The sequence below is a fragment of the Colias eurytheme genome, chromosome 6 (genome assembly GCF_061535395.1).
Source record: "Colias eurytheme isolate Ceu_HAF_F1 chromosome 6, ilColEury1 Martin Lab GWU primary, whole genome shotgun sequence".
NCBI lineage: Eukaryota > Metazoa > Arthropoda > Insecta > Lepidoptera > Pieridae > Colias > Colias eurytheme.
This window is the reverse complement of record NC_142985.1, coordinates 9,273,575-9,295,738: the sequence shown is the minus strand read 5'-3', so window position 1 is coordinate 9,295,738 and position 22,164 is coordinate 9,273,575. Positions and strand designations below refer to the sequence as shown.

General features: G+C 34.3%; 3 protein-coding genes across 3 annotated transcripts; 2 read left to right on the top strand and 1 right to left on the bottom strand.

The window, feature by feature from the left end:
• Nucleotides 1–1,925: 1,925 nt before the first annotated feature.
• Gem2 (Gemin 2) lies at nucleotides 1,926–3,854 on the bottom strand. Its single transcript, XM_090103423.1, has 4 exons — nucleotides 3,422–3,854; nucleotides 3,034–3,346; nucleotides 2,508–2,607; nucleotides 1,926–2,150 (listed from the first exon to the last, which is right to left on the bottom strand). The coding sequence occupies exons 1-4, from the start codon at nucleotides 3,719–3,721 to the stop codon at nucleotides 2,042–2,044; spliced, it is 822 nt and encodes a 273-aa protein (XP_089959549.1). The 5' UTR covers nucleotides 3,722–3,854; the 3' UTR covers nucleotides 1,926–2,041.
• A 2,018-nt stretch (nucleotides 3,855–5,872) lies between these two features.
• On the top strand, nucleotides 5,873–15,202 carry LOC149907904 (trans-1,2-dihydrobenzene-1,2-diol dehydrogenase-like). Its single transcript, XM_090103025.1, has 6 exons — nucleotides 5,873–5,982; nucleotides 13,349–13,553; nucleotides 13,647–13,938; nucleotides 14,021–14,267; nucleotides 14,591–14,744; nucleotides 14,999–15,202. The coding sequence occupies exons 2-6, from the start codon at nucleotides 13,349–13,351 to the stop codon at nucleotides 15,115–15,117; spliced, it is 1,017 nt and encodes a 338-aa protein (XP_089959151.1). The 5' UTR covers nucleotides 5,873–5,982; the 3' UTR covers nucleotides 15,118–15,202.
• Nucleotides 15,203–16,989: 1,787 nt separating this feature from the next.
• On the top strand, nucleotides 16,990–21,476 carry LOC149907903 (5'-3' RNA helicase armi-like). The gene is made up of 6 exons (XM_090103024.1): nucleotides 16,990–17,185; nucleotides 17,255–17,681; nucleotides 17,766–18,169; nucleotides 18,345–18,497; nucleotides 18,724–21,006; nucleotides 21,091–21,476. Exons 2-6 carry the CDS (start codon nucleotides 17,486–17,488, stop codon nucleotides 21,418–21,420), a joined length of 3,366 nt encoding a protein of 1,121 aa, XP_089959150.1. The 5' UTR covers nucleotides 16,990–17,185; nucleotides 17,255–17,485; the 3' UTR covers nucleotides 21,421–21,476.
• The last annotated feature ends 688 nt before the right edge of the window (nucleotides 21,477–22,164 follow it).

Here is a 22,164-nt window from a genome sequence, read left to right as displayed (position 1 = left end):
AAGAAGAGCGTATTGTCAGTGTCGTCTAATGCAGTCGGTAGTGATGGCATCAGTCGTAACATGATCATCCCTATCCTTGACCTTATTATTCCTATCTTATCTCATATTTTAAACTGCTCCATTTCCTCGGGTTCTTTTCCCTCCGCCTGGAAAAGTGCTCAGGTTATTCCTTTACCAAAAAAGCCCAAACCCTCTTCCTACAGTGATTTCCGACCAATTTCTATTTTACCTTTCCTCTCCAAAGTCCTTGAAAAATTAGTCCATCAACAACTCAGTAGTTTCCTTAATAGAAATAATTTATTGAATCCTTTCCAATCCGGTTTCCGTCCTGGTCATGGGACGACTACTGCGCTCACCAAAATCACTGATGATATTAGACTCGGCATGGACAACAAGCAACTCACAGTGCTCACGTTACTTGATTTCAGCAATGCCTTTAGCTCTGTAGACTTCGACTTACTGCTGGGTTTGCTACGCTCGCTTAACCTATCTCCATCTGCGTGTGATTGGTTTCATAGTTATTTACATGGACGCCGGCAGCGAATTTTGCTTGATGATATTTTCTCGTCTTGGCGCAATATCAATGCCGGCGTGCCACAAGGTTGCGTCTTGTCACCCCTCCTTTTTGCAATTTTTATTAATACTTTAACTCAATCTTTAACTTCTCTCTACCACATGTATGCTGACGATGTCCAAATCTACACCCAAGCGACTCTGGAAGACTTGCCCAATGCAATCAGCAAGGTTAACAATGATTTGTCTACCATTGTAAACTGGAGCAGGAATTTTGGACTATTACTTAATCCATCTAAAACACAGACAATTATCATTGGGAGTGCATCATACGTGTCAAGGATTGATTGGGCAACTCTTCCGGATGTTTTGTTGGATGGCATACAGATCGGTTACAGTACCCACGTTAAAAACTTGGGTATTTTAATGGATCAGACCCTGTCGTGGGATGTTCATCTGAAGGAGGTTAGTAGGAGGGTGTTTGCTTCCGCTAGCTCACTTCGGCGCCTGCGCAACTTTCTGCCTATCCCAACAAAAATAATGCTAGCTCATTCCCTTCTCCTTTCCCACCTTGATTATGCTGATTCCTCCTACCTTGATCTTTCCGAAGTCCAGTTGAGTCGACTTGAACGCCTTCAGAATTTTTGCATTCGCTTTATCTTTGGCTTGCGTAAGTTTGACCACGTGTCAGACTATCGCAAAAAACTCAACTGGCTTCCCATCCGCTTCCGCCGTAACTCCCACATCCTTCATCTTCTTTTCTCTGTCCTGTTTGATCCTAAAGCTCCTCACTATCTCAAAGATAAATTTGATTTCTTTACCTCTCCTTTCCCTCGTCCTTCCAAAACTTTACTTTTGCGTGTCCCTGTCACGAACACCAAATTTTATGGTCATTCCTTTGCTGTTCGTGCTGCCAAACTGTGGAATGAACTTCCACTAGAAGTACGTCAAGCGCAATCCTTAAGGAGTTTTAAACACCTTCTTAAATCACACTATCTTTCTCTTGCTTAGCTTCTTCCTCTATTTCCTTACTGTTATCTTATTTTCTTCTTTGTTATATATATACTACTATATACTTGTTCTATATGTTATATTTATTTAATACATAGTTATAATTATATTTTCTCTTATTATATACTTCTATGTATTTGTTGTATGTGATATATATTATATACATTGAATATTTATAATTATTCTTTCTTTCTCCCTAACGCCTTATTTTTTTGCTCACCCACCTCCTTTTAACGTCTCTCCTTACATATTACTTACGGTGGCCTGGAAGAGATCGCTACCTAGCGATAAGGCCACCGTTTGTACACTTTGTTTTCCTCTTACCTGTACTTTATGTGTCTCTACTTCCTTTGTGTGTGCAATAAATAATTAAATAAATAAATTAAATAAATAAATAAGTTTTCATAAAAAACAAGTAAATGTATCATTAATATTGTTGCCATTTCAGTACAAAATTTACTATTAAAAATAAAATATGAACACTTGAAACTCCTAAATAAGATTACATTATCAAAGGTCAATCAGCTAAGTCATATTGTCGGAAATATCTGGCTACTAAACATATAAAAACATTTAATGGGGTAGCATATTCCTTTGATGATTCATTTTCTGGATTAAGGCGAGATCTGAAAACAAGAATATATTTTATGATAAATGCATTGAAGAAGTACAATAATTTTGCAAATTCTGTGTTAAATTGGCAAAGTTCCAGTTTGTCAAAGCTTAGAAATGGTTACTAGCTTATTGTCTAGCACCTAATACTAGGCATTTAGCAGAATAATTAAGTGATAAAAATTAAAAACATCTACATAAATGTTTCAAAACTCTGTGCACAAAATATCTTAGTAAATGTTTCATATAAATTGTATACACAATTTCTATTTTATTTTTTAAGTAAGCACACTATAATTTTAGTAGCTCAAAGAGTAAACAATAGTGTAATTTATATCTTAGGTTAGTCAATTTCTCTATAAGCATAATACCTTATTTCAGCACATTTTCTTGCTAAATTTCTCAATATGCTCACTGTGTCTGAGAGCAGTGGTTGTCTTGTGCAAGCGAGTATTGCATATATCCATTGGCCTTGAATAAAAATATTTTATTCACAAATTGTATACCAAATATCAATAAAAATATAATATGGATAAAGAATATTTCAAGATCATAATTTAGTGGCAATAAGTTTAAATTCTCCTTCTAGTTGTTGTATAAACTAATTCATAGTCAAAATGATTGAAAACAAATTTGTTTACTAATTTTAACTAGGTACCTATTGTGTTATCTTCCATTTTGCTACATTCACTCATCTGTTAGAAAAAATTCCTCCTCCAACATAATGTTGTCACTATTGAGATATACTTAATTATGATATGATTCATTATAAAATCATAAACTCGCAAGTATACCAAATAGTGATACAGATGCAAAAAGAAGAAAATGTCTCAAGAGTAAATAATATCCACATTCATCTCCAGTAAACGTTATTTAAGGACATTCATTTATTATTACCTGTTTTATAAGGGACAGTTTCCCCAGGTTTAATTTTATTTAAAGATTCAATTAATATCTCCAATCCATTATCTAGAATGGTATGATTTAGACCAAGAATACATGTTAATGTAGGTTCCCGAGTCTCAAAAAATTCTCTCCATTCCTCACTACTGGTATGGTCTAATGCAATTCTTGTAACGTCCTTTGCCCATTGTGCCTTCTTTGCTAACAAGCGCGAGATATACATGCGGCTTTCTGAAAAATCCGCAACTTGTACATTTTGCCATTCTATAGTTGGTTTTAAATTATCTGGTGCTTTCACGTGAGGGACCTGTAACAGCAAATGAGTAATTCTGAACCAGGAGTAAATGCTTAGGACTTTATTTTATGTTAACAGTATTGTTACCTGTTCGACAAAGCACGACTGATTCCGGGAAAATTTTGAGCAGTCTATGTTACACCTGGTGACTGTGGCATGGTTTCGTCTCTCATTCATTACCTTTAAAAGGTACTCTTCACCTGTTGTCGGTATTTCTTTAAGTTCAACATTTTTAGAAATTTGAAAGCAAGGAGATTTTAATGAATCTTCTTGTTCTTCAGCTTTATTCAATTTAAATATGCATTGTTTAGCTGACATTTTAGGATTGAATTTAGGATAGGAGGATAGGTATTTAGGTTTGTAATAAACAATTAGCAGCGAATACATACAAATTGCACCAATAGTATTTAATGATCAAATTTATTTATAAACAGAACTAACTAATATTCAAATGAAATCATTTTTAAAATTTGAATTATTAATTCAAAAATAAAAACACAAAACAAAGACACACTGACATATGAACCCTCTGTCATCACAGTCTGTCAGTGTCATCACAGAGCAAGTAATATTGTCTGTTGATTGTCTGTCATCTGTGGCAGTCTGTGGTCAGGTGGTGGTCAGGTTAAACCATGATGATATTACAGTATTAAGGAATATATGGAAGATAAAAACCCATGGAGGGTTGTCGCGTAAAAACCACAGGACAGTTCTTTGGCATATTATGATAATAATTTGGAAAATCCAAAAGTGCACGCCTCATAATTTTTTTTAATAAATATTTATTAATTATTATTTTTGTTTATTTAATAACAATTAAACCACATCGAATCAGACCCTGAAAAATGAAAGGGTTCTATTCCTGAGCATACTCAAGCGTAAGAGAAAAAAAAGACTCGATTAGTAAAGTATTTCGGTCGCTATCGTGTTAACAAGAAGCTCAACGCTTCGCATATGAGGCGTGCAATATATTATGATATTACATATGTAATTTGTAAAATTGTAAATCTGACATGATTAAAAAGAGCAACTATGGAGTTTCTTGCCGATTCTTCTCCGTAGATACTGCTTTCCGAATCGGTGGTAAATGTTAAAAATATGTACTTAATGACGTTTCAAAAGTGCTTCTAGAAGAAGTCTAATTGAATAAATAAATGTTTGAGTTTGAGTTTTTGAGTTTGATAGATGACCTCACGATGACCTAGATGACCATTCACCAAAGAGTACATAGCATGGAAATATACAGGGTGTCCCAAGAAGTATAGATATACTGAAGCCAGGTATTAGCTGAGGTAGAAGACCTAGAGGGCTATCCGAATCACCCCATGTATTTTATGCGATGTTTTGTATTTTCGGAGTTATGATGCTTATTTTTAAATTTTCTCCTATTGCCGAGTACGATGAGATTTATATGTAGCATGACGTGACTTATTGCGGTAGACGCTTGATTTTTTTGTGTGCTAAGCTGAAAGATAGGCTAATTCAGTATGGTAACATTTACTATCATTAGATTTTCGAATTGAATATAAAAGGAATGGAATGGCAAGAAAGATAAAATTACCCAGTATGTTCACAACTTTAAGGGCCCGTAAAAAAATAAAATCACTTGAAAAAAGATTTTCGCTTTTAAAACCCTGCTCTATCTATCGAGTAGCTACCGTGAAAATTTCATTTTATTATTCACAAGGCTTCAATCGAAAAATTTAAATTTAGATGTAGTAAGTGCACAATTTTAATTTACATGATGATTAATAAAAACAAATTAAAACCAATTACATACAAGGTGTTAAATTACAAGAAATAATATTTAAAATGGCCCCCCTGTTGCTTAATGCAAGTGCGAAATCACCGGAAAAAGTTGTTTTTTAAACGTCTGAATCTCCCCTGAGTATTTATGTTCTGTGGTCTGAGTACCCATAGATTGTTTTTAATGGTTTCTTGCTACTCTCAATTTCCGGTGATATACCTTAATCATTCTATAAAAAAAAGACGTGTGGCACTCGGGGACTGCCGCGGTAAAGCTATTGCCTATACAGTCTTCCTCTATGGCTATTGCATAGCGTGCCTTCAAGCGCCCGTCGGAGTGGGGAGCGTGAGGTTTTTACGTTACGGAATTTCTGGAGTCGGTCCCCGCGCTCGAGGCCCGCGATAGAAGCTATGCAATAGCTTAAAACCGTAATCCATTGCGTAGTTTTAAAGATTTTTAAGCCTATAGGGACATAGAGATATAGGGACAGAGAAAGCGACTTTATTTTATACTACATATATGTACATAGTGATTTTATATCTCGAATATTTATCCATATTCATCTTTAGTCAACATTACCAATTCAATAACTAATTCTTTAAAACATGAAAATAATTTATGTTGAACATCTTCGATGATACGGAAAAATCCGCGATGAAGCTCTTATTATCTCATAGACCCACTCGAATTTCATGTCAGACCTTGCGATAATCCCGTATTACTGGTGACTGATATAAATGTTTGTATCAGTTTATTATTTACGACTGATATTTTGTTATCATGGTTTTTTGCCATGCCTGCGTGTATATAAGCGCCTCATTCATTTATATTTAGATCTGTGACTGTGCATAGTGGTCGTGTCCTTGCGTTGTCGGTCTAGTTCAAATTCATTTATTTCAAGGTAAGATTTGAGCGATGTAAATTATTATTGTTATCGAAAAAAATGTGTCGAGTTTACACATTGAGTATTTATAATGATTATTGAATATGAATCGCAGTCATGTTCTTTGATATGGAAGTTGTCTAGGTAAACTAAATTTACCTAAATCTTAATCTTAATACTATTATAAAGGCGAAAGTTTGTTTGGATGTATGGATGTATGGATGTATGGATGTTTGTTACTCTTTCACGTAAAAACTACTGAACCGATTACAATGAAATTTAGCACACATATAGAGGGTAACTTGGATTAACACATAGGATAGGTTTTATCCCGGAAATCCCACGGGAACGGGAACTATGTGGGTTTTCCTTTGAAAACGCGGGCGAAGCCGCGGGCGGAAATCTAGTCAAGTAATATTAATTTTTATTTTTTATATAACGGGAGATAGGATTTTTTGGTATTAAGTCTTTGTTGTTCGAAAACAGACGATATTTGATAATTCTAATCGATATAATCAAGTAAAAAGAATACTTACTAGCTCTTGAAAATAAAATTATCATGGAATCGAACATTTGTACTTTATCAATAAAACTAGCGGTCCGCCCCGGCTTCGCCCGTGGTACATGTTTACATTTTCTCTACATAAGAACCATCCTCGTACTTCAAGGAATATAATAAAAAAAGAATTATCGAAATCGGTTCAGCCGTTCTCGAGTTATGCGCTTACTAACACATTTTGCGATTCATTTTTATATATAAAGACTAGCGGTCCGCCCCTTCTTCGCCCGTGGTACATATTTACGTTTTCTCTACATAAAAACCATCCTCGTACTTCAAGGAATATAATAAAAAAAGAATTATCGAAATCGGTTCAGCCGTTCTCGAGTTATGCGCTTAGGTACCAACACATTTTGCGATTCATTTTTATATATAAGAGAAGAAGATGACATGTAAATATGAGAACATCAGTAATCTGAAAACTACTAGAAGTACTAAGAATTATTGTCCAAATTAAGACCCCTCGTTCTGGATCATTGTGTTACTAGGTATGTACTACGTACTAGACAGGGCATCGCTACTACACTATTAATTGTAACACGAGTTAGAGCCAATCTCAAACCATTTTTTTTTTGTTACATTGATTGGTTTTAATTGATAAGTTTATTCATATTTTTTTAATAAGATAAACAATATTTTTGTTACATTGATTGGTTTTAATTTATAAGTAAAAAGAGGCAGAATATCTACAAAGTGTACTCAATAGGTAGCGGCCGCGTTAAAGTTCTATTAGGTAGTAACTATGTAGTAGACGTCTCACGGCTGAAACGACGACGACATTCTCAAAGAAGGAAATTCTCTAGAATTCTTGTAATTTTATTACCTACCTAGAATCATGCATAAATCAACTTCGGAAGTTACTTTTGATGAGAAAATTATAATGAATGAGAAATAAACAAAAGAATGTTCAGTAGGTAGGTAGTTCCAGAGCCCATAAAAAATCCACTCTGTATATAGGTAAGGGCTGTATTTTATGTTTATAGTTGAGGTAAGCCTGTGGCCACCTAGGTGGCTACTTGCAACAGTCTGATACTCGTTAACGTATGACAGCAAAAGAACACAACAGAGTAACAAACATACATAAATAATTAGTTTCTTCTTCATTCCACTCAAAGATTCAACGAAATATTCTTTGTGGAACAAAATAACAAAAAATAGAACTGGGGTAAATGGTAATTAGGTCAAACCATGGTCAAACCCATTTAAAATGATAAGTATTCATTGTTTTTTTTATTCGGTGAATGAATGACCCATTGAATTAGGTACAATGAAATTAAGGCTATCTTATCTCCAAATATTTACCAATCGCTCAAAAATCTAAAGATCTGCAATAAGTGGAATCCTAAATTTATTTTTTTGAAGAAATGTATGTGCTGTTAAAAATTATATCCAACATTGTCTAGGAGCTATAAATTTAGAGTTTGAGAAAAAATCGAATAAAAATATTTTTCGTCGTTTTGTTGTTTTTACATAATCAACGTACTTACGTAGCAAAAATAAAAGTGTGATCATAGTACACCGACACGGATGGCGAGATACCCGGAATAGAAATAGTTGCAGTTATACCACTTATGCCACAAGATCGGCTGAACTGATTTTAATAGAAATAAAGTGATAACATTAAAAAAATATACGACCCAGGTGGAGTCAGGGCGAACAATTAGAAAAATATATTTGTTTATTATTGTTACTTGATATACATAGTATGTACTATGTATATCAAGTATACAATATGTACCTAGATATAACGTTCAACAGGAGTTGATAGTTGCAAACGTAGTATATTATTATTAGTCTGTGGTTGCAATTTAGCTTGTTTGATAACATTGCTAACAATTGATCTTATATAGTGGTTGATCATATATAATAATTTAATTCATAATTAGAATCAATTAATTTTGAGATTGGCCACTTGACTCATATAGTCAGTTTGTACCTACCATATATATTATTATTACCTACTCCTATTTTGACTGAAACTCAGGCTAAATGATTTAAGTAAAATCTCAAACCATTTAGCCCAAGGCTTCTACAATTATGAAAATTGACAATTTCCAGGTAAATTGTAGCTGAAGATTATGATAAATGTACCTACTGTAATGGTCAGATGTCGCGCTATAAGTGAAATAATTGTCTTCTTATGGAATAAAAAAATATGTTTTGCAAAAATTCTAATTGCAGATATTAAAATATTACATTGAATGATAGTGATATTAGATATTGAAGTGTACTGTTACTTTATAGTCTTAGTCGTAGCTTCTTACGATTGGTAGTAACACTAAAGAGTCTTTAAACAAAATTAATAATTTTTTCACAACTGTCGGTGGGAGTTTAGCTGAAGAGATATTAAAAATATTACATAAGACTGAAAACGATCTCGCGAATCAAATTAAATCGTCAACTTCTATGATTCATTCAATGTCTTTTGTACCTACAGATTCCTACGAAATTGGTAAAATTATCAATGAATTAAAGGCTTCTAGTGCTCCTGGGCTTGATGGTATATCAAGTAGGCTTATTAAAGAAGCAAAAGAATTTCTAATTGGTCCATTGGAATACTTGTGTAATTTGAGTTTAGAACAAGGCCAATTTCCTGACATTTTTAAAAAAGCCATCGTGTCGCCTATTTATAAATCAGAGGACAAAAAAGATGTGACCAACTACAGACCTGTTTCGTTACTTCCAACTCTATCGAAGGTTCTGGAAAGACTAGTAAATTATCGCCTAACAAGTTTTCTAGAAAAGAATAAATTACTAACAAATTCTCAATATGGATTTCGGAAAGGAAAATCCACGGAAGAAGCTATATTGAGATTAACGACGTTAGTATATGAATACCTAGATAAAGGGGACAAAGTTATTGGTGTATTTCTTGACTTTAAAAAAGCTTTTGATACAATTTCTATCCCGATACTATTATCAAAGTTGGAAAGCTTAGGTGTTCGCGGTCATGTTCATCAATGGTTTCAGAGTTATCTGTCTTGCAGAGAGCAGTACGTGAGGGTTAAAAACGATATAAGTGATGCCTCATCATGTAGATTTGGTATTCCACAAGGCAGCACGTTAGGACCTACCCTTTTCTTAATCTATATTAATAGTCTCCCTGAAGTAATTTCTACCGATACAGACATACAGATGTTTGCCGACGACACTGTATTGTTATTTCGCGGTCACAGTTGGGAAGAAGCCCACAGTAACGCTGAGAAAGGCCTGCAAAATGTCACAGCCTGGCTTGAAGATAATTTGCTTACACTTAATATCTCTAAAACGAAATACCTATGTTTCACAAAGACAAAGACCTACGGCCCATCCACAAGTTTATCTATAAAACTTCACACATTTCCATGTAATAGGAGGTATTTGAGCAAATGTAATTGTAAAGTACTCACAAGAGCTTCATGTATACGATACTTGGGTGTTCTTCTGGATGAGACATTGTGTTGGAAAGACCAGATCACCAATGTTTGCAATAGAGTTAGAAAGCTAATTTATATTTTCAAGCAACTGAGATCAGTAGCGAATAAGAAACTGCTTACTCAAACATACAAAGCACTGTGTGAGAGCTTAATAAATTACTGTGTGACGTCATGGGGTGGGGCCCCTAAAACAATAATGCTTGAACTTGAACGTGCACAGCGGGCAGTGTTAAAAGTTCTAATGCACCTACCATACAGGCACTCGACAGCGGATGTTTATGTACAAACTGGAGTTCTCTCAGTTCGTAAGATTTATGTTCTGAAGGCTCTGCTAAGATATCACCGTTTAATAGCTCACAAACTGCCTCGAACAAGAAAACGAAAACTACGGTGCCCTGTACCTATAACTAAAACTAGTTTTGCAAGACGACAGCTAAATTGCATTGCTCCAAGAATATATAATAAAATCCCGACTAATAACATAAGCGCAATAATAAATATGACTACTAATCGGTTTAAAAAATTCATTATCAACTGGCTCAAAAATCTGGATTATCTCCAAACTGAAAGTCTCTTCACTTTTATTAAATAGGTGTCAAAATAAAAAACACAATTAATCATAATATTCCACTCACTGACACATACACACACACGCACACTCTCACACACACACACACACACAGACAGAAACAATGTCACTCAAAGTCGGCAACTATGAGGTTACAACGCAGCCATACGTACGCTACCTTGGGATAATGCTTGATTCACGGCTAAACTTCAAACATCATGCCGAACACATAGCAACCAAAGCAGCGGTGGTAGCGACAACGTTAGCCCGACTTATGCCCAATATTGGAGGTCCCAAACAACATAGAAGAAGACTTTTATCATCTGTGTCAACGTCGGTACTCCTGTATGGTGCTCCACTCTGGTCTGACGTGCTGCAAAAACAACAACCCAAACGACAGGTCGCGTCGACGTACAGGGTCAGCGCATTACGTATTGCCAGCGCATTCCGCACCGTGTCCGTGGAGGCATCATGCGTGATCTCAGGATTACTTCCAATTGAAGTCCTAGCAGAAGAACGGAAGAACCTATACAATCGCAAGAAATCCAGCACAACACTCACAATGGCTGAGTTGAAAAGGGATGAAAGACGAAGGAGTGTCGAAAGGTGGCAACATATATGGGATACCTCCACTAAAGGAAGATGGACTCACCGCCTCATCCCGCAAATTAAACCCTGGGTCAACCGAAATCATGGCGAGGTCAATTATTACCTGACTCAAATGCTTTCTGGCCACGGTTGTTACCGAGAATACCTGCACCGGTTCAAACACGAAGACTCTCCAGACTGCACAACATGCAGCGGACAGGACGAAAACGCCGAACATGTATTCTTCGCATGTCCAGATTACCAGGAAGCTCGGCAGACCTGGAAAAGTATAGTAGGAGCAGAAGTTTGTCCTGAAACGCTAGTAGCAGCGATGCTCTCATCAAAACAAGCATGGGAAGCAACAAGCAACTTCGCAACAGAGGTATTAAAAGACCTACGAAGCGAGGAGCAGATGCGAAAAGCTGTGGGGTAATACCTAAATAAGAGGAAGAGCAGCAATGCTATACGTCCCCCCGTGAAGTAAAGCCTAACGGCCATCCCACGGGGATACGGACTGGAGAAAGAGGGTTGTTTTAGTCGGTATGGACCATGAGACCATGATCGAGACCGACATACCAGGTCACAGATCTAGACCTGAGATACTCAACGGTATTTTTTCCCTCTATAATAAAAAAAAAAAAAAAAAAAAAACACACACACACACACATACACACACACATACTCACGCTTATCCACCTGTCCAATTCATGTATCGTCATATATATATATTATATTTATAATTAACTAGTAATTTTTATTCTTTAATTGTTATTAATCTGTAACTAGAATATTCTGTTTACGTATTTTATAATACTTGTATGAACTCATAAGGGAAGGCACTGTTTTCTGAGACACAGGTATTAACCTAGTTCAGAAGGCAGAGCAATATTGTGAACTAAGTATGTAAAATTTGCTAATAAATATTATTTTATTTTATTTTATTATTTTATAGTACACTAGAGGTCCGCCCCGGCTTCGCCCGTGGTACATATTTCGCAATAAAAGGTAGCCTATATCCTTTCTCGGGTATCAAAATATCTCCATACCAAATTTCATGCAAATTGGTTCAGTAGTTTAGGCGTGATTGAGTAACAGACAGACAGACAGAGTTACTTTCGCATTTATAATATTAGTATGGATAATATGTTTTTGTAATCTGAACTACCTTTTAAGTGGGTATCACCGTATCTACCTTAACTAATGGCAAAATAAAATTGATTAGGTACCTACAAAGCCTTGCAATATTCCCATACCCGATTGAACGGCCCAAAAACCGGTTCAAAGGTTTTTGTGTACTAGGATATCATAAAAAATCCATTCAGCCCGGAAACTGATGTGCTAATAATAATTATGATTGCTAGTCGGAGCAATCTACTTGAGGCACAGACTTGAGGTGTACAGTCATACAACATAAATTTAATTAAAAACGGCAACATCACGCATCGTATTTCCGAAATGATCATTATAACTATTAACTACGTAGTTTTGGTTTTTTATTAGTTAAATTCCATTAAAGATTACATAATTATTCTAGGTAGGTAACTACAATAGTGGATTCTCTGACCGCATCGTTGCAACTGTTGACTAAGCCACAGAATATAACTAATAGAACTCATAAACCATTCATAAACTGTATTCAACATTCAACAAACAAGCCTATTAGCTAATAATTAGTGATTTTATCTAAAAAACAAAATGAGAATTATATAATAATTTAGAAAGAAAGATAAATAAAATTGTTCAAAACACCAAGTAGATAATAAAACAATTTCTCGATAAACATAATACTATAATCATTTAATCCCGTTATAATGTTAGTTAGGCTTATCACCACCACATAAAGTGCCCCCGTTTAGAACTTGTATCATTTTATAATTATTATTGTAATAGTCGGCTATGAACATTTTCTGTTTCTGGGCTATATCAAGCATAAGTTGCCCTACAAACTCGTCTATCATCAATTAATAAAAGTTCCATTTATATCATGTCAAGATTACTTACCTACCTACCTACCTATCTACCTACATAGAACAACGGACATACAGACAAATTATTAAAAAAGTTTGTGTCTTCGAAAAATGTTCAGATGTGAATAACAATAATTGACAATAACCACTTAAGAATACCTACACTCATTTTACAAGCACAGACAAACACTTCAATTAACAGTTAATCATTATTTATAAGTAATGATAATTAATATGTCATAACATTTAGATAATTAATAATTAACCTAATAATTACTTTTCTTAGATGCCAGTCCGTTGGGGTATTGTAACTGCGGCGAAAATTTGCCATGACTTCGTCAACGCTTTCAACTCTTACCCCGAAAAGAAGGATGCAGTCATTGCTGCCGTAGCAGCACGTGACAAGAGCAAGGCTACAGAATTCGCCAAGCTCCACAATATACCAAAAGTATTTGGTTCTTACAAGGAGATGTCTGAAAGCAAAGACATCGGTATGATCCTTGTCCTATAAAGATCTAGTAATTATATTAACCCAATCGAATTTCGTCAAATAGCATAAATGACTAAATCATTTTAACTTTCAGATGTTGCGTACATTGGTTCCCTCATTCCTTACCACTACGAACTTGCCAAACTTTTCCTTGAAAATGGCAAACACGTTCTCTGCGAGAAACCATTCTGCTTGAACTCAAAACAAGTGCAAAGCTTAGTCAATCTGGCAAGGAAGAAGAAGTTGTTCTTGATGGAAGCCATTTGGTCGCGTTTCGCACCTTCATACATCGCGTTAGAAAAGGAAATTCAAGCCGGCAAGCTCGGAGAACTACAATACGTCGAGGTTAACTTTGGCGTACCTGTGTCCGAAATTGCCAGACTCAGGTAAAAACACATAATTGTTGCATTGCTGGATCATCATATCTTTATTTATACGATTGTGAATATATTTTTTATATTTTTACAGCAAGAAAGAGCTCGGTGGGAGTGCGATCATGGACCTTGGTGTATATGCCCTACAGTTTGCCCAATACATCTTCAAGGATGAGCCACTCAAATGCACAGCTTATGGTAACCTGAATGACGATGGTGTCGATGAAGTTGATACCGTTATCCTCGAATACTCTGGTGGCAGACGCGCTGTTCTCAACATTCACGCTAAGGCCCGTCTTTGGAACAAGGCCACCGTATACGGTACCGCCGGCAGAGCATCGGTTAGTATCTATCTATCTTAGGTTACGCAGGGTTATAAAAATATTGATAAATTGTTGTAATATTTGTAAGCCATACCATAATTTAAGAAAGATAAGCTGTAATGAATAACAACATAGATTAAACACGGCAGATACTGAAAAAATATTATTTAATCGTATTTATTGATAAGCATTTGGTACATAGTTTATTTTATAATAAATTTAAATTGGCAATTCACTATACGATACTGACTGATAATTACTTTTAAGATAATACAGTTTAGAATTATTGTAAATAGTTATTGAAGGCGCGAGCGACTTTTTTATAATTATGATTTTTACAGGTTGAGGACCCCTTCCACTTCCCAGACACCATGGTCCACGTTGATGGCAAGGTTGAGAAATTCCCCCTACATTCCTCTAAGATTTACTTCAACTTTGACAACAGCGCTGGTTTAGTTTACGAAGCTCTCGAAGTTACAAGATGCATCCAACAAGGTTTGTATAAAAAACTATTGCATTGATGTTTTTGAAATAATAATGTGAAATCGGGTCAACGTTAACCTGTTATAGGATCCATGTATGTTTATAAATATAACGATTCACGAAAAACCTCACTAAATTGAAAAAAAAATATTAGAATGCAGGCCAGAATAGAACCTTTCTGAACCCATTTAATACTTTAATTAGATTTTGAATGATGTTAAGTACATTTGATGGTTAATAAAATCTAAACAATTTCTTGCTTTTAGGTTTATTGGAATCACCACGCATGCCACTCAGTGACAGTATCACAATTTCCAAACTGCAAGACTCCGTCCGAAGACAAGTTGGAGTTGTTTACGATGCCGACAGCCAAGAGTTCCCCTAAACTGCGAATTAATACAAATTAAATCACATGGCTTAATTTTTACTTTCTATTTACGAACAATAAAATTGTTGAAAACAATTATAAATTTGTATTATTTAGCATTATTTTAAAATTTAAAAGAAGTTCATAGAATATTTAATTACTTTATTTTTATCACTGTATACAAGGTGGAAATTTTTAATAGGCAATGTAGGAAAAGATAGTAAAATTTAGATGTAAGTAATAAAAGATTACAATATTATTTTTTTAAAATGAACACCTCCTGAAATTCTACACAGAAGAAACCGCTTTAAAATTCACACCCGGGAATCTAGATAAAAAACTAGCTAAAAATTCGAAAAATAAAATAAAACACTCGCTTTTTTGTTCTTCGAATCTTTTTACCACTTTTTACTATCAAGGTATATAATTTGTTTAATAATACACAAAGCGAGCGAAGCTGCGGGGGGAAAGCTAAAAATAATATTAATTAAAATGAATAACAAAATTAAGACAAACAGAACGCAGAGACGGTTGCAGATTTCTCCAATCTCGAAAGATAGAAAAAAAAGACGTGTGGCACTCGAGGACTGCCGCGGTAAAGCAATAGCTTTTATACGTAGTATATTATTATTAGTCTGTGCTATTGCATAGCATGCCTTCAAGCCACACCTCCGTGCCCGTCGGAGTGGGGAGCGTGAGGTTTTTTCGTTACGGAATTTCTGGATTCGGTCCCCGCGCTCAAGGCCCGCGATAGAAGCTATGCAATAGCTTAAAAATATGGAATTATGTATTCCTAAATATTTTTTTTAATTGGTTGGAATGTTGGAATGGTTGTATAAATTAAGATTAAATAATAATAAAAGCCAGCTCTTCCTTTTTTCCAAGGGTCAATCTCGGGAATAGATAGGTATTTTAATCAGAATTCTATCCTATGTATATTTGTAATGCCAATCGCCATCACGTCCCTGCCGCTGATTTGATCTGGATGAATTTACTTAGATAATAATTAGAAAAAATGGAACTTAAGAAAAAGAATGTACCTACAAACTTTAAGGGACTGTAGAAGAAGATACCTATTCTAAAAAAGAGCGTGTTTGCCGAGCACACGTGTCAGTAGGTACTCAGTAGTGAAACTTCTAATTCGCATTTCGCATGCTTATTTGCATGATTCAATTCAATTCAATATTTTAATTTATGACAGTTATTGCGTCAAAGATACACAAATTGAAATTTTACACTCAACGCGCATAAAGAAGTTTCACTTATAAAAATATAGTTCAAACAACACCAAGTGCACGAAAAAAGTAAATAATACGGTACGGTACTTTTTATTATAGTTTCTTTAAATTCTTTAAACGTCTAACGCTCGGGAACCACTGAAACAATGGTCCAAAGAGTATATTAACTATGTCAATGGTCTTCAAATTACCTGCAGCCATTAGCCAAGTGAGCCGCAAAATCCGTCCGAGTGAGAAGGTTTTCATTTCACAACCATTTCTAATAACACCAATGATTAACCCAATGGATTAACCCTCGTAACCAAACAAAAGAGTTGTCAGAACGTTTTATGAGAACCATTTACCGTTAGGAAACCTCTCGCTCGGACTGTTTTGTGGTAAGCTTCCGCTTACAAGGAAAAAGCAACCAGCAGCAATTAAATCATATTTTTTCAAAACAAATATGTTGGATCACTGTCTAGTTAATAGTTTGTACCTTAGCACCTTCTTGGTTTCTTCTTTTTCTTCTTCTTTTCAAATGGCAACTCCCGATCCCTTCTTGTACAAAACATAAATTGCTTGTGCTCTCGGCTTGTGCTGCTCTGTGTACAAACTACAAAACTGTCACTGTCACAGACACAGTATTACTTTACTCTATGGTCACAGAGTTACCGGTTACCGCGGTTGCTTGTTTGGTTAAATGTTTGCATTTTTTCTTGTTTCTTGAATGGTCGTTAGTTATTTCTTCAACAAATATAATATAAAGAAAGATGCGTGGCTTCTTGTAGTTTAACGTATTTTTTAGAATGTCTTCATCCAGTAATTTGTCACAATCTGCATATTCACCATCAGACCCAGAAACTCCTCAAGTAAGTACCGCATTTATATTAAACGATATAAGGATGCTTTTTATTATTATATATTGAAAATATTTGCAGAGTACCAGAATACAAAATTTTGACCAGTCTTTGAGTCATGGAAACCTGGGTCACAGTATAGAACAATCATTAAAAAGTGCACAAAAGGAAATTCATCAAAAAAGAATACAGTCATTGAGAAAAGAGCTAGAATACCTTAAAGCAACTGAATGGAAATTTGAATGTGATAAAGGTTTATCTCAATAAATAATAGAAAAGATTTTATGCCCAAAAGTAAAATAAAAAGACAATATGTGGTCTTACCTATCCCCAATTTTCAACTATTTCTTTAGTAAGGCAGATGATGATGAGGAAGACAATAGGGAGCAATTTTTGGTGGATGAGTTACTAGATTTGCAATGTCAGACAGAAAAAGAAGAATATCTTAATGAAAATCTTGAAACTGTAGTGGATATACCTAAAAATGCTGTGTGCTTCCAAAAAACAGGTTGAAATCAAATACAATTTCTTAAATATTGAATTTATTAATTTATATTTGATTGTTGATATTAATAAGATTTAACCATTTTAGGAATCATCACAGACTGTGGTGATAATTATGTTCTTATTGATGGAATGACATATTTTGATGTCTCATCATGCCCATACACTTTAAACGTCAATGATAAAGTGTTATACCTCTGTTACAAGGATACAAATGAAAAATTAGTTGTTATAAGAATTCTTGAAAATCAGGGTATATGTTGGGATGATGAAGATACATCGGAAGAGCAAAAATTTGATATCATCAACCATGTACTTGTGGGACAAGTGCAATATAGGCAAGACCGACGTGTATATATTGAGGGTGGAGATTTAGTATTTAACTTGGATGATGTGGAAGGAACTTTTATTCCCATTCAAGGAGATTGGTTGGAGATGCAGTGTAAAGTACAAAAGAATGAGGATAAACCGACAGATATTAATATGAAACAGGTATTATTTTGAAGATATTTTCACAATAATAAATTTTTATATGATTATGTGAAGTTTACTTTAATCCTTTTACTTACCTGCTTGAGGAAAGCATTGAACATTCTAAAAATTTATAAATAATTGTGAGAAAATATTTGTATTTATAAACAAATTAATTACCTACTACCATTTACAGGTATTAGAAGTAGTATCTTTTAAGCCAGTTCGAAGTAAAATAAAATCAGCAATAGTCACAGAATGGACGGGAAGTTATGGAACCCTTGATAGACAAATATACTTCAATAATAGTACTCTCATTGATGGGGTCATACCTCAAGTGGGAGATAAAGTAAGTACAATTGCTCATAATATTAATTTAGTTCCAATGGATTTGGATATCCATAAAAAAATCATAATATTCCCTAAATTTCATGTCATTGGCCTACAACAGTAAATTAAGACTTCTTTAAGTGCTCTTTAGATTTTCACCGTAACTGGTAACATTCAATTTGCATAGTTTTATTTTATTGTTTTAATTCATTTAAGTATTTTATTTAAAAATATAAATTTTCCAGGTAATGGTAGAAGCCATTGAAAGTACTCAAGGGAAAAATGCTTGGCGATCTATCAAAATGGTCACAATTGAAAGTAACAATAAACCTACAATTGAACCTCAGCAAAATGATGAAATACCTCAAAGTCTTAAAGTGGAACAAGAAAAGAATATTACAATGACCTATCCTATTAAATTTGATAAGGTAGACATTAATGAAACAGATAAATTTGTTTTAAATATAACAAATAACAGCAGTAATACATACATTCTCAATAAATGGATTATACTCAGTAAAAAAAGGGACTCACAAGTTAATATCAAACCTTTTATAAGCCAACCAAAACCATTACACCCTTCAGATTCTATAAAATTAACTGTTACATGTCAACCAAAGTTTTTAGGTGAAACTAAAGAATGTTTAGTATTTCTGTTTAAGGGTTTTCAATTGAAGAGGTTCATTGAAATAAATGTAGTTGATAAATTATATCCATTGAATGATGATCAAGGACTGGAAATGTCCAGGAATTGTAAGAATTCACAAATGTTGGAAAGAATGAGAATGGTGAGAAACAATAATGAGTCTTACATTCCAGGAGTAAAGAATTGTAAAACTCCCCATTTTGTAGTTGCTAAGATTGGCAATTATCCCATTCCAAACAAAATATGGTCTGTTGTTCTTGGAGATTCAGAACAAACTATATATTCAAGTGATTATGATAAAATCATAACAAGAATTCAAACTCATTTACCTTGCTTGGTTCAAGATTTAAATATCCACAACTATACTGATAAATGGCATACATTACTTTTTATGGAAGAAATTCAAGCTAATATAAATGTAAGGGTATATGACACACCAAAGGCTTTTTTGATACGAAATGGTGAATATTTAGCACTTGAGGTAACTGGATTGTCTGAAAGAAGACCATCTTTGATTGTTGGTGACAAAGTTATTGTTAAAGATACTTGGGACCCAAATCAAAAACAATATGAAGGATTCATCCATATGGTAAAAGGTGACTTAGTATTGTTTAAGTTTGATAACAGATTTCATGAGACGTATGATGGAGGTGATGTTTCTGTTGCATTTCATTTAAATAGAACTGTTTATAGAAGAGCTCATCAAGCAATTAATACTGTTTTATCAAATCTGGGCCCTGATGTTTTATTTCCGTCAAAAATTGTTCAGAAACCTGAACAAGTAAGTAGTGAAAAGCTTCAGAATATTCAGTGGTATAATAAAAAATTAAACAATGGCCAGAAAAATACTATTCTCAACATCCTTAAAGGCGAAAGTCGTCCATTACCATATGTCATATTTGGACCTCCAGGAACTGGGAAGACAGTGACAGTTGTAGAAACAATTTTGCAAATTTTGACTAACATTCCCGAAAGTAGAATTTTAGTTGCAACACCATCAAATAGTGCATCGAACTTGATTACTGAAAGGCTCATTCAATATAGACATGTTTTCTCAAGTTCTATTGTGCGCCTTATAGCAAGCTATTTAGTGGATTCTGAAAATATACCAGATGAAATTAAACCATACTGTGCAACACTGGATATAGCTAGAGAAGGTACCTCTATGTCTAAGCATATGGTTAAAGATGGCATGAATTTAAATTGCCAGAAATCCTTTATAGGAAGACACAGAGTTACAATAGCTACATGTAATTGTGTAGGTAGTCTGTATTATATGGGCTTTCCCAAAGGACACTTTTCCCATATTATTATTGATGAAGCAGGTCAAGCCAACGAACCAGAAATAATGATACCTATGAGCTTTACTGATAAAGAAAATGGTCAAATTGTACTTGCTGGTGACCCAATGCAACTGGGACCTGTGGTTATGTCCAAATATTGTAAGGAATTTGGGATGGATGTATCATATTTGTGTAGGCTTCTTGAAACATATCCATATCAAAAAGACTTTGATTCCTACAAAGATGGGTTTGATGCTAGATTAGTGACAAGATTGAGTGAAAATTATAGGTCATTAGAAGAAGTCTTGTCTCTTCCAAGTAAAATGTTTTATGATGACTCTCTTGTAACGAAATTTGATAAGGATGCTCCCTGGATACCTAGAATCATAGATGCAACTTCTGATATTTTCAATATAACAGAAGACAAAACTGGAGGAATATTTGTTTATGGTATCAAGGGTCAGAATGCAAGAGCAGAAGATAGTCCTTCTTGGTATAATCCCCAAGAGGCATCCATGGTTGCTCTGACAACATGCAAATTATATAAAAATAATGTGACACCAGAGGAAATTGGTATCATTACACCTTATATTGCTCAGGTAAATATGGAATTGATTTTTATATGAGTATCTTATATATGAATGAATAAACTAAAAAAATTAATCTTGATGATTTTGTTACAGATAAAATACCTAAGACTTGTTTTTGATGCCATGGGTCTTCCACAACCAAAAATTGGTACAGTTGAGGAATTTCAAGGACAAGAAAGACCAATTATCCTTATCAGTACAGTGAGATCTGCAGAATCTCTCATAAAAGATGATGTTAAACATGTGCTGGGATTCATACAAAATCCGAAAAGAGTTAATGTAGCAATAACAAGAGCCCAAATATCACTGATCTTATTTTGTAATCCAATCCTACTTTGTACAGATCCACTATGGAATGCTGTAATAACTGATGCTGTGAAAAATAATAAGTACATGGGATGCTATTTACCATTTCAGTTATAGTTAAGATGAATTAATTTTATATGTAATAAAAAAATAAACTTATTTACTTTGTTTTATTAATATTGTAATTTTTAATTTTTAAATGATTCAGCATAATCAGAAAAATTTGGAGCATTAAACTCATATAAATTTGCCTTGGCTGTATAATATCATCGTCCGCGTCGTATCGTAATCCCCGGATCTCGGGGATGATGGTGAGACGGTCTTGTCAGAGAGAGACATTAAATTTTCTCATATTGTGTTTTGAATAAAAACAAAATGTATGTTGCATATTGATATGGCTTCAGCTAGTTTCCTTAATAATTACAAGTCAATAACTGCGTTAAAAACAACCGACTTCAAACTTGCACTTGCAACATTTACAAATACAGACAAAAATGCTCATAAAATAAAAACTACTGGGCCTATCCGAATAAAATTTTTATGGGACCAATTCGACACCATCCCGCATCGAACAAAAAAAGAATCACGTAAATCGGTTCAGAAACCACGGAGTAATCGGTGTACATACATAAAAAAAAAATAAAATAAAAAAAACATACCGGCCGAATTGATAACCTCCTCCTTTTTTTTGAAGTCGGTTAAAAATTATACATTTATCAATCAAGCCATAATGTGTGTAGACTGTAGTGAATATTGAGTAATGGAAGTAGTAATGTGATGTAGAATCACTGTAGAATAATGCAGTGAAGGGACTTTATCAGATTTATTTTATTGTTTAATAAAATTCTGAAACATGGTCTT

Excerpts from the sequence above, each read along its gene's own strand:
- LOC149907903 (XM_090103024.1), top strand. The coding sequence starts at position 17,486 with ATGTGGTCTTACCTATCCCCAATTTTCAACTATTTCTTTAGTAAGGCA. Across the intron at positions 18,170-18,344 it reads CAGATATTAATATGAAACAG|GTATTAGAAGTAGTATCTTT; the intron begins GTATTATTTTGA and ends TACCATTTACAG. Across the intron at positions 21,007-21,090 it reads TTACACCTTATATTGCTCAG|ATAAAATACCTAAGACTTGT; the intron begins GTAAATATGGAA and ends ATTTTGTTACAG.
- Gem2 (XM_090103423.1), bottom strand. The coding sequence starts at position 3,721 with ATGTATTCGCTGCTAATTGTTTATTACAAACCTAAATACCTATCCTCC. Across the intron at positions 3,347-3,421 it reads AGTCGTGCTTTGTCGAACAG|GTCCCTCACGTGAAAGCACC; the intron begins GTAACAATACTG and ends TTGCTGTTACAG. Across the intron at positions 2,151-2,507 it reads AGAAAATGTGCTGAAATAAG|ATCTCGCCTTAATCCAGAAA; the intron begins GTATTATGCTTA and ends TCTTGTTTTCAG.
- LOC149907904 (XM_090103025.1), top strand. The coding sequence starts at position 13,349 with ATGCCAGTCCGTTGGGGTATTGTAACTGCGGCGAAAATTTGCCATGAC. Across the intron at positions 13,939-14,020 it reads TCCGAAATTGCCAGACTCAG|CAAGAAAGAGCTCGGTGGGA; the intron begins GTAAAAACACAT and ends ATATTTTTACAG. Across the intron at positions 14,268-14,590 it reads GTACCGCCGGCAGAGCATCG|GTTGAGGACCCCTTCCACTT; the intron begins GTTAGTATCTAT and ends TGATTTTTACAG.